The sequence below is a fragment of the Dipodomys ordii genome, unplaced genomic scaffold (genome assembly GCF_000151885.1).
Source record: "Dipodomys ordii isolate 6190 unplaced genomic scaffold, Dord_2.0 Scaffold9, whole genome shotgun sequence".
In the NCBI taxonomy this organism is placed as follows: Eukaryota; Metazoa; Chordata; class Mammalia; order Rodentia; family Heteromyidae; genus Dipodomys; species Dipodomys ordii.
This window is the reverse complement of record NW_012267225.1, coordinates 19,152,163-19,164,795: the sequence shown is the minus strand read 5'-3', so window position 1 is coordinate 19,164,795 and position 12,633 is coordinate 19,152,163. Positions and strand designations below refer to the sequence as shown.

The following is a 12,633-nucleotide window of genomic DNA, read 5'->3' as shown; positions in this document are numbered from 1 at the left end:
ACTGTAACACAGTAATGAAGTTCTAAAACAGTTTTTTCATTTGGTGTGAAAAAGATTGTTGCCAGCTGGGCTTTATTATCTTAACTACATTCATCTCAGATTCTGCTTGGGGATCTGATTTGAATGAGACTAGATCCTGTAGTGGAAGAGAAAGTGTTTGCCTCTTTTGAAAACCACTAATTTACCTTGGTCAGGTTGTGCTGTGTGTTCTGGCAGCACTCTGGGATAAAGCATGGAACAGGGAAGTGTCTGATGCTGTTTGTGTAACTGCGCCTGCTATTTTGTTTCCAAACTACTTCAGACTTGTGAGTCCTCCCCTCTGCAATTGCAATTAGCTGCTACCTCTTAGGGATATTTGGATGGCACTCTCTGCCACCGCTGAAATTCCCTTCTAATCGCAGCCATCTGATCCACTGGGTCGATACGGGCAGGTGTACCGTGAGAGATGGATTATGGAAATAATGAACAAGAGCTTGTTTTTGCCTGTTCCAATGGGAGCATGGGAATTCTCCCTATCCCACGGCAGATTTAGAAGCTATACTCAGCTGTTTTCCCCTGGTGGAACTGCTGGTCTTTGTTCTTTCTTTAGAGTTGAGCAAGTTCTGAGTCCTGATGTAGTGGCTGTCAGGTACTGATTCATGCTGAGCTAAAAGACACAGAGATCTGCACTGCATTTTTTTCCTATTTGGATTTGCACTGTATAGTTGAGCTAGTCTGCTGATATGTCTGGTTGTGGTGTGTCACCTCAGAAGAAACAATAGAAAAGAAAAAACCAACAAACAAAAGCACCCTAAGATCCAGGACTTTGGTCTAGCTTCTGTGATTGTAGTAGAATTGCCACATAGAAGGTGTTCTGTTTAAGATACCAGTCTTGTGTTAAGACTAGCACATTTCTGTGAGTCCTTCATATACATTTTCAAGCAATCTTAATTTTTGTATGAACTCAATTTAATTCAATAAAGATGCAAATTTTTTCAGCCCCCCCCCCAAAAAAGGTGTTCTGTTTACTCCAGCCGGGCTCCATTTTAGCAAGGATTTTTGTTTTTGTTTTCTTCTACTTTCTGAGGTTTAAGATGTAATAATTTTGATTTCCACTGGTCCCTGTCATGATTATTTAGTTCTTAATTTTCCAGTAACAATAGCCCCAACAATTATCATCTGGTCTAATAAACCTTAAAAAAACATACCTTTTAGTCTTTTTTTTTTAAATAAAAAATTGACAGAAAATAGTGAAAAACAACAATTAGACATTAGTGAAAATAGTGAAAAACTATTAGAAATTTTAGTAAGAATTTATAAACACAAGCACACCTTATTGTACAAAGAACATTTTGATACACAAATACCATCCAAGATGAAAGAAAATTACAATATATTCTAATTATAATAAATTCACCATAATGGTCAGTATTCTGAAGTTGTTCATGTTTAATGCTAACTAGGTAAAGATACTGTATTTAACTTTTTTCCTTAGAAAAAGCACATTGCTTACTGATCAGTTTTGAATTTGAGGAAGTTCACTTATAATTATGTGAAGACTCAGTTTAATATTTTACTTGTATGGACAATTTCTCCATCATTGTTAGAAAATATGATAACATTTCTTTCTTTGTTTCCATCTTAATAATGGAGTAATTGTCACATGCCTTTCTCTGTTAATTGTCATTAGGGGTAGAGAATTTAAAAAAGTTTATAAAAATGTTAACACTGGGCTAGGAAGATGGCTCAGTGGTAGAGTGCTTGCCTTGCATGCCTGAGGCCCTGGGTTCGATTCCTCAGCACCACATAAGCAAAATGAAAAAAAGCCGGTAGTGGTGCTGTGGCTCAAGTGGTAGGGCACTAGCCTTAAGCTGAAGAGCTGAGGGACAGCGCCCAGGCCCAGAGTTCAGGCCCCACGACCGGACCCAAAAAAAAAAATGTTAACACTGTGTCTGGATATTCAATAGAGTCATGCTTCATAACCATTTGAGAGTCAGCAATTAGTAGTGCTCACAGCTAGAATTTGTTATAGAGATGACCTAAGAAGACCTAGTTGGAGTTGCAGGCTGAGTCTGGAGGAATCTTTGTACACAGGATGGATACTCTTTGGATGCTAGTACAGGATGCTAGTAAGAAGGATGTCCTTCTTAGCAGAGCCTAACAGGTAGGCATGTAGTGGAACAGATTTTGCCCATCTCCTGAGTCTCAGACCCACCATCACAAAGCGAAGGGTAGCAAAGGAAACAAGGTAAGTATGGTACCAGTAGTATAAAATAACATGATTTGGTAGTAGTTGAGATACTGATGCCAATATTAAATAAAAACAAATTTTACATAACAACCCAAACTGGAGGATACTTGAGAGGGAAATGATGTGTGAGAAAATCAAGGACAATTCAGTACATTTAGAACTGCATGTAAATCACAAAAATGGACAATTGACAAAGATATAAGCCTTTCTCTAAAGTAATTGTAGGTTTCCATTATAAAATTAGAGTTTTAAAAACTTATAATATTTATGTATACAGAAAAATGGGAGATTCAGAGTGCTCATATTTATGTTATTCTCCTCCCTACCAAATATTCTACTATTACTAACATATTGTATTAGTGTGATAACATTTGTTTCAATTGATGAGTCAACAATGATACATTATTACTAAAGTCCATAGTTTATATTGTTTTACTATGATGGAGATACTCTCAATCCAAATCATTATTTGATAGTCTCAATTGATAGTTGTTTGGATATAAACATCCCAGGGAAATTTTCTTAGCTCTCTTCTTTTTGTGTTTCCCTCCTTGGGATACTTTCATTTCTATGAACTTTCCTGGTTTTTCTTTTTTTTTTTTTTTAATTGTGAAAATACCGTACAGAGGAGTTACAATTACATGGGCAAGATAATGAGTACATTTCTTATCAAGCATTGTTGCATCCTCCTTTGTTTCCCCTTCCCATCCCTTCCCATACAGACCCCACACCCCCCCTTCCTGATTCTTGCCCCCCCCAAGTTGTAAATTTCGTTTTTGACATAACAATTTGTACATCTCATTGTTGCAATGGGTCAACCTGTATCCCTATTTAAACGATTTGTTTTTTCCCTTCCCCTCCAAATTATACCAACATCAAATACAGTGAAAGCAGGGTTATATTGTGGGGGAGGGGCATACAAAGCAACAAAGAAATCATCTTATAAATATGTTAGAAACAATTGCATGAAAGAAAAAAAACATTTGAATATTATCTTGGGGTTCATTTCCCTAACATCAACTTATCTGACCTTTTCTGTTTGACACAGACATATACTAGTTACTGCAAATAAGAGAAACCATGGTATCTATGTTTCTTTGGGCCTGGCTTACTTCACTTAATAGAATTTTTTCCAAGTCTTTCCATTTCCTAACAAATGGGGCAATGCCATTCTTTCTAATGGAGGCATAGAATTCCACATTTTCTTGATCCATTCATCTACTGAGGGGCATCTGGGTTGGTTCCATATCTTAGCTATGGTAAATAATGCTGCAATAAACATAGTTGTGCTGGTAGCTTTGGTGTGGTCTTGTTTGTGATCATTTGGGTAAATACCCAAAAGTGGGATTGCTAGGTCCTAGGGGAGCTCTATGTGGAGTCTTTTGAGGAACCTCCATACTGCTTTCCAAAGTGGTTGAACAAGTTTACACTCCCACCAACAATGCAGGAAGGTTCCCTGCTGTCCACATCCCCTCCAGCATCTGTTGTTATTAGAGTTGTGGGTTATAGCCATTTCTAACTAGGATGAGGTGGTATCACAATGTTGTTTTGATTTGCATTTCTTTTATGTCTAGAGAGGTTGACATTTCTTCATGTGTCTATTGGCCATCCTTCTTTCCTCTTCAGAGAAGTTTCTCTTTTAAGTCTTTAGCCCACATTTATTGGGCAATTGTTTCTTTGAAGATTTGTTGTTTGGGAATTTAATTTTTTGAGTTCCAGGTATATTTTAGATAAGAGACCCTTGTCTGTTGTATGGCTAGTGAAGATCTTCTCCCAATCCATGGGCTTTCCAGTGATCTTGCTAGCTATGTCCTTTGCCATGCAGAAGCTCTGCAATTTCATGCAATCCCATTTGTCCAACCTTTCTTTGATTTGTTATTTCTGGGTCTCTATTAAGAAAATTTCACCCTGTGCCAAGGAGATCTAGGGTTTCTCCTATTTCATCCTGTAATGTTTTCAGAGTGTCTGCTTTGACTCTGAGGTCTTTAATCCATTTGGAGTTGATTCTGGTGCAGGGTGATATATAGGATTTAGCTTTAGTTTTCAATAAGTAGTTAACCAATTTTGCCAGCACCTCTTACTGAAGAGGCTGTCTTTCTTCCATTCTATTTTTTTTAGCTCCCTTATCAAAGATTAGATGGCTGTAGGTCTGTAGGTTCATTTCTGGGTTTTAAATTCTATTCCATTGGTCCTCAGGTCTGTTCTTATGCCATTACCAAGCTGTTTTTGATTACTATGGCTTTGTAGTAGAGTTTGGTATTGATATTCCTCCAGCACTTTTCTTTTTGTTAAGGATCATTTTTGCTATTCGGGGTCTTTTATTGTTCCATATGAATTTTTGGATTGCCTCTTCTATTTCCTTGAAGAATGAGGTTGGAATTTTGATAGGTATTGCATTGAATTTGCAGATAGCCTTGGGAAGTTTTGCCATTTTCACGATGTTGATCCTTCCAATCCAGGAGCATGGGAATTTTTGCCACTTTCTAAGTTCTGTTTTGATTTCCTTTTTCAGGTTTTTAAAGTTTTCATCATTGAGGTCCTTCACTTCTTTCGTTAATTCCTAGGTATTTTATTTTTTGTGGGGCTATTACGAATGGAGTTGCTTTCCTAATTTCAGCCACACTTCTCATTGTTGGCATACAGAAAAGCCATTGATTTTTGAGGGTTAATTTATACCCTGCTACTTTGCCAAAGTTTTGAATCAGCTTGAGTAATTTGGGAGTGGAGGCTATGGGATTCTTTAAATCCAAGATTATGTCATCTGCAAAGAGGGAGAGTTTTACTTCTTCTTTCCCTATTTGGATCCCCTTTATGTTTGCATCTTGTCTTATTGCTGTAGCTAGGCATTTAGCAGTGGAGAGAGTGGACATCCTTGTCTTGTTCCTGAGTTAAGAGGAAATGGCTTTAGTTTTTCACCATTAAATATAATGCTGGCTGTAGGTTTGTCATATACAGCCTTTATTGTATTGAGGAATATTCCATGGATTCCTAATTTTTCCTTCATCACAAAGGGGTGTTGGATCTTGTCAAATGCTTTTTCTGCATCTATTGAAATAACCATGTGGTTCTTATCCTTGTTCTTTTTGATGTGATGAATTATATTAATTGATTTGCGTATATTGAACCAGTTTTGTATCTCTGAAATGAATCCTGTTTGATTGTGGTGTATGATTTTTTGGATGAATTGTTGAAGTCCATTGGCTAAAATTTTGTTGAGCAGTTTTGCATCAATGTTCATCAAAGAAATGGGTCTATAGTTCTCTTTCTTTGATGAGTTCCTGCCTGGTTTTGGGATGAGGGTTATGATGGCTTCATAGAATGAGTTCGGTAGTGAACTTTCAATTTCATTGAAGAGTTGGAGGAGTATTGGTGTGAGCTCTGCTTTGAAGGCCTTGTAGAATTCCACTGTAAAACCATCTGGTCCTGGTCTTTTCTTAGATGGGAGGTCTCTTATTGCTGTTTCTATTTCAATGCTTGACATGGGCCTGTTAAGATGGTTTAACTCATCTTGGTTTCGTTTCAGCATGTCAATACCTTCTAAAAGGTCCATTTCTGCCAAGTTCTCAAATTTATTAGCACAGAGTTTTGCAAAGTATTCCCTTATGTTTTGGATCTTGGTTGTTTCTGTTGTGATGTTTCCATTCTTATCTCTGAGTTTATTTATTTGGGTGTATTCTCTTCTTTTTCTGATAAGATTTGCTAAGGTTATGCCAATTTTGTTAATTTTTTTGAAGAACCAACTCTTTGGTTTCTTGATTCTTTCTATGTTTTTTTGGATTCTAATTCATTTAATTCGGATTTAATTTTATTTTTTCTTTCCGTCTACTGGATTGGGGTTTAGCTTGCTGTTCTTTTTCAAGGAGGCTCAGATGTCTCATTAAATTGTTGGTTTCAGATCTCTCCAATTTGTTGATGTAGGAACTCAGAGCTATAAATTCGCCTCTCAGTACTGCCTTTGCTGTGTCCCAGAGGAGCTGGTAATTTGTGTGCTCATTTTTGTTGAATATCATGAACATTTGAATTTCCTTTCTAATCTCTTCCATGACCCATTGGTGGTTTAACAGTGTGTTGTTCAGCCTCCATGTGTTACAGGACTTTCTTTGGTAGCTTTTGGTGTTGAGTTCTAATTTTATTCCTTTGTGGTCTGAGAGAATGCAAGGTATAACTTCAATGTTTCTGAAATTGGACAAGTTTGCTTTGTGACCTAAAATGTGGTCTATTTTGGAAAATGTTCCATGTGCTGCTGAAAAAAACGTGTATTCTGACCTGATTTTTCTTCCTTAGGGAAATAAAGCATCAGGCTAGAAGTTTCTAGAGCCTTTTTCTGATCTCTGAATTCTTTGATTGGTTATATCAAATTCAAGCTCATCATTGGTTTCATCCAAAGTCATCTGAGTTTCCTATGTATTTTAAAAATATGCTTTCGGTTGTTCAAATTCAAAAACATTGCTGTAGCTGGGTGCCAGTGGCTTACTCCTTTAGTCCTAGCTATTCAGGAGTCTGAGATCTGAATATTGCAGTTTGAAAGGCAGCATGTGCAGGAAAGTCTGTGAGACTCTTATTTCTAGTTAAATCACAGAAAAAGCCAGAAGAAATGCTGTGGCTCAACTGGTAGTGTGCTAGACTTGAACAAAAGATGCTCAGGGATATCACTCTGTCCAGAGTTCAAGCCTAAGTTTCAGCAAGAAACAAAAAAAAATTGCTATAAAATTTGACTTGAAGATACTCATTTTGTCCCCACTTCCTGTTGATTTCAGCTCTATACTATCTGTCACATTCCTTTTATCATTCCTGCTGCCATCTGTAAGTTTTGGTTACTTTTTTTGTTGCATCTCTGGAGCAAGTGTGCCTGTTTTGTGAGGTCTTGTGACTTTGGGTGAAAAAGTAAAATGGAAATAGTCCTTTGTAAGTAGCTGTCTAGCTGAGTGCTATTGGTGGTAAAAAAAGAAACTGAGGACATAGTTCAGGAGACTTGTTCTATTAGGGCACAGAGAAGAATTACTTATTTCCTTTTTTGTTGTGCCTTCATATTAAATGTTTTCTAAATGTGTTTTTTTTTTCAGCATAATGGGAGTTTTGAGTAACAAGTGTGGTTTTCAACTCCAGTATCAAATGATTTTTTCCATATGGCTCCTGGCATTTAGTCCTCAAATGTGTGAACACTTGCGGCGCTATAATATCATTCCTGTTGTGTCTGACATCCTTCAAGAATCTGTCAAAGAGAAAGTGACAAGAATCATTCTTGCAGCATTCCGTGTAAGTGCCTTGTGTTTTTGTGGTTGTTGTTATTGTGTTAGTGATGGCTGCGTCTGTGTATGTTTGTGTAGCATTTTCTACTGTACTGTATATTTGAATTTTTAGCATGTGGAAAAATTGCTTATTTTTTGTGTAGTTATAGAGTTAGAGTCTATTGAAGTGTGTCTTTATGGCATGAAGCTGTGGGACAGGTAGAAGAAACCACCTAAGTGAATGGAGTGCCTGAGTTAAAGTCCTTGTAAGGAAGTGTACTGTAATTACATTCACATGGAGGGAGGCACTTTGTGCCCAATGCTCATCAACAGACTGTTCTTCAAGGAGTTTTTTTCTTTAACAGTCATAGTATATAGAGAGATATTGGATCTACTGACTAGTAATATGTTTCCAAGACAACCACAAATACCTGTAATTATTATTATTTTTAAAAATTTTTTATTTTTATTGTGAAAATACCATACAGAGGGGTTACAATTACATGAACAAGATAATGAGTACATTTCTTATCAAGCATTGTAGCCTCCTCCTTTGTTTCCCCTTTTTATCCCTGCCCTCCCATCACCCCCCTCCCCTCCACCAAAGTTGTAAAGTTTGTTTTCAACATAACTTCTTCATTGTTGCAGTGGGCCCACCTGTATCCCTATTCAAATACTTGTAATTATTTTAAAGAGTAAAATTATATCATTAGGAAATTAGAATCTTCACAAATAAAACAACTTCCTGTCGATCAGATGAGGAATCTGAGGGCAGGATTGGAGCTGTCTAGAATCTGAATTCTTGGTAGGTAAAACGCAGAAATAAAATATTCTTACTTGTTTGCCTAGAGACAGTGTCTTTACCATCTCTGCTAGTAATTTTGCTGATTCTTTTAGGACTTGATAGGCTTCTGAGACATTGCTTTGCTGGCATAAAGTCTCATCCTAAAATGGCCATCGTGATGTTTATCTATAATCTCAGCACTTGGGAGGTGGAGGCAGGACTACTACTTTTGTTTTTTTAAATAAAAACCTTATAAATAATGTCAAGTCACTTTTTAAAAGTATGCTGATTCATATTTTTAGGAGTTATATATTGGGGGTTTATGTTTTTCTGCACTCCTATTTACATTTATTATTATCTTCTGAGTTTTAAAAATCTTAGCTAAAAAGCAAAATCATTGTTTTAATTTGCATCCTATTAATAATGAATGTAGATGCATGTATTTTAATATTTTTATTCACCATTTACTTTCTTTGTAAAAATTGCTTATTCATAGCATTTGTCACTTTTAAAATGAGCAATTTAATGTGTAGGAACTCTTTTTCCAAATGTCTGTAGTTAAGAACAGCTGATACTTATTGAGAGCATATACTGGGTCAGAACTGTCCTAATTACTTTAAAGAATTACACATTAAATCATCTAAAAGCTCCATATAATGGTTATTAGGTCATCAAGGGTTAAGTGATTTGCCAAAATAGCCAAGAAGCAGTACCGAGATTTAAAGTCAGTTTGACTCACGCACTTGATCATCAGTTAACCTAGGTTTGGTGCTAAGTGTCATAATTGTTGAATTTTTAAAACTGTATTTTTCCTTGTCTTTTCTTTTTTGGTACTGGAGATTGAACCCTGAACATGTACTTTCTAGGCAAGTGCGTTGCCACTGAGCTACATCCCAGTCTGATTGTTTTGATATATGTAGCCTTCATAATTAACTTATAGAGCTTTTTAGTACTTTATTTCTTCCATGAGGAAATTGAGACTTGAGGGAAAGTTCTTCACTTGGTGGAAGGTTCACATTGCAGGGTGCTCTGTCAACTCCAAAACTGCCTTTTTTTGAGTTCCAGTTTTTATATTATTTTAATATGTATATAATGCCTTCTTCTTAACCATTCCAGCATCATCATCCTCTTTTCCTTTTTGATTCATTTTCTTAGGAACTTTAAAGTGTCATTCAGCGGGGAGGGGGGCGGAACATAACAAAGAAAATTCAAAGGTAATTTAAGAAGTCAAAATTTCTTGCTGTTGGAATTTCTCATCTGTTGAAGCATTAAACTCTGTGTCTTTCCAGGCTTTCAAGAACATCGAGGGGGTGATTGAAGGGTGGAGAAGGGATCAGTGTAGTCCTGTGGAGAGGTAGAAAGTGAAATCCAGGTGTGATCTGCTCAGTGCTCACCAAATGTTAGCTAAGTGTTGCTCTGGACATTAGATTGACCGTGTGTGTGTGTGTGTGTGTGTGTGTGTGTGTGTGTGTGTGTTGCTCTGGACATTATTGACTGTGTGTGTGTGTGTGTGTGTGTGTTGCTCTGGACATTAGATTGACTGTGTGTGTGTGTGTGTGTGTGTGTTGCTCTGGACATTAGATTGACTGTGTGTGTGTGTGTGTGTGTGTGTGTGTGTGTGTGTGTGTGTGTGTATGTGTATGTGATGTTCCGGGGCTTCAACTCAGGTCTGGGTTCTGTCTCTGATCATTTTTGTGCAAGGCTGGTACTTCATCACTTGAGCCACAGCTTCACTTTCAGCTTTATCCATGGTTAATTAGAGATAAGAGTCTCATAGACTGCCTTGCTTAGGCTGGCTTCAAACCATAGTCCTCAGATCTCAGCTTTCTGAGTAGCAAGGATTATGGGCATGAGCCACTGATACTTGGCTTAGATTGGCTTTTGAGTATTGATTTTTATTTTAAAAAGTTCTGTGCTTTTTTGGTATAATTTGGGGAGTGGAAGGGAAAAAACAAATTGTTTAAATAGGGATACAGGTTGACCTATTACAACAATGAGATGTACAAGACTCTATGTCAAAAAACGAACTTTATAATTTAGGCAGGGGTGGAGGGGATGGGGAGATTGAGGGGAAGGGGGGAATGTAGTTGTGGAGATGGGAGGGAAGGGATGGTAGGGGAAAAATAAAGGAGGAGGCAACAATGCTTGATAAGAAATGTACTCATTACCTTGCTCATGTGATTGTAACCCCTCTGTACAGTATTTTCACAATAAAAATCTTGTTTAAAAAAAAAGTTCTATGCTTTTTCATAGAGATTGTTTGGGACATATAGGTATGGCTCAAGTGTTAGAATGCCAGACATGAATGAAATGCCCGGGGAAAGGTCCTAAGTTTAAGCCCCTGTACCAGAGAGTTTCCTCATAAGAATTAGGTAAATGAAATGTTTTCTTATCCCTCTTCCTCAGCATGGTGAATCTGGCATGTGTATTTCCAGCAGTTCTCTCTAGGCAAATTAAGTCTTCAGTAGAAGTTGGGTGCCATGATGGGAAACACAAATCAAGCATCTGTGGTATAATACCGTCTTTGCATCCTGGTTATCCATGGCTTTTTTTCCTCAACTTCGATCTCTCACTGTACTTAGCGTATAGACTAGGTTTATTCAGTGAGATAACAGGTGGAGTACAGAGTTTCCCCTAATAGTAGTGTCTCTCTCTCTCTTTTCTTTTCTCTTTTCTTGTGCCAGTCTTGAAGCTTGAACTCAGGGTCTGGGCGCTGTCCCTAAGCTTCTTTTGCTCTACTAGCTACTTTTGGTAGAGTTAGTGCTCTACCATCTGAGCCATAGCACCACTTCTAGTTTTTTTTCTAAGTAGTTTATTGGAGATAAGAGTTTCACAGACTTTTCTGCCTGGATTGGCTTTTAACCTTGATCCTCAAATCTCAGCCTCTTGAGTAGCTAGGATTATGGGTATGAGCCACCAGCACCTAGCTGCAGTGTGTCTCTTAAAGTTCCTCTCTCTGTAACTTGAATTTTTGCTATATTAAGGTTGAGCCCAGGCAAAGATCCAATGCTGTTTTATAAAAGGTGGCATGAATATTAAACTAATATTTAGTAAGCTATAAAAGGTTTTATTTGAACTACAGTCATACTTTCAAATTTTGCTCATAATGCTTACATTTGTCATAATTTCTAGTCTTCCATTGTCTCCAATTTTGGATTTCAGATTATTTTAGAAATAGACCTAGGTCATTGGCAGAAGTAATAGCTCTTTTAGACTATCTTGTGTTAAGTTTTGGTTAATACAGTCAGTTATGTGAACATGCAGAGGGCTAAAACTCAAAAGAATGTCTCTAAGACAACCACAAGTTTCATAGATAGGACTGAAGTATTCATAAGGCTGTAGTGCAACCATTGATTGAAATCATCAGTCAGGTGGGGAAAATAATATTTAAAAAAATAATCTCAATTCTCTCCAGTGCCAGTGGCTTATAACTCTAATCCTAACTTCTCAGAAGGCTGAGATCTGAGGATTGTGGTTCAAAGCCTGTCTGGGCAGAAAAATCTCCCTGAGACTTCTCTCCAATTAACTACTCAAAAACTGGAAGTGGAGCTGTTACTCAAAGTGTTAAAGTGATAGCCTTGAGGAAAAGACCTCAGGACCAGTGCCCAGGCCCTGCGTTCAAGCCCTACAAGGACGACAAAATAAATAAAATAAAAAATAAAACTCAATTCCTTTATCATTTTAAAAGAGGTTTCACCAATCAGATTGTTTGAGGATTGTTTGTTCATTATTTTTCCCACCTGAAACTTTTGTGCTGAAGTGAGGAAGCTCATTGAGTTGCTATGAGCCAAACAAATATAACAGCTGTTAATTATTATTTCCTTCCATTTAGCTGGATGAGTTTTATTTTTGAAAATGTCACTTACTTATTCATAGTAGGTGCTGAACTCCATGTCTCTGCAAATGTTATTTCTGTTGGTTCGTTTGATTTGTCAGTCTTTAGTTCCTAAAATAAATTAGAATGTTTTGGGGCTGTGACTTTGACAAACATTGGAAATCATGTTTGTTGTCTAGAATTTTACCTCTGTTGTGAGTTTAGTCAAGAGCCTGCATTTTTTTGTCAGATAATAAAGTAAATTATAGTTTTACAGCTGTATGATTTTCATTAGAAAGGCTTAAGAATTATAGCAAATTAAACACTTTTATCTTTTTTCTTTTCCTTTCCTTCTCTTTCATTCTTTCTCCCTGCCTGCCTCCCCGCCTCCCTGCCTGTCTCCCGCCTGCCTCCCTCCCAGCCTCTCTCCCAGCTTCCCTCCCTCCCTCCCTGCCTCCCTTCCTTCCTTCTTTTCTTTCTTCTTCAGTTCTGGTCCTGGGGTTTGAACTCAGGGCCTGGGCAAAAAAAAAAAAAAAGCTCCAACCAACCAACAGTCTTATGGATATATGGGCTAATG

The 12,633-nt window shown here is 37.3% G+C and overlaps 1 protein-coding gene across 2 annotated transcripts in view; it reads left to right on the top strand.

Annotated features, from left to right (window-relative positions):
- Atp6v1h (ATPase, H+ transporting, lysosomal 50/57kDa, V1 subunit H) overlaps positions 1–12,633 on the top strand; it is a 92,383-nt gene that overhangs the window by 47,016 nt on the left and 32,734 nt on the right. For both annotated transcript variants that reach the window (XM_013009374.1, XM_013009373.1), the window contains one exon: positions 7,294–7,486. In XM_013009374.1, coding sequence (XP_012864828.1) covers positions 7,294–7,486 — 193 coding nt within the window. The remainder of the gene's footprint in view (positions 1–7,293; positions 7,487–12,633) is intronic.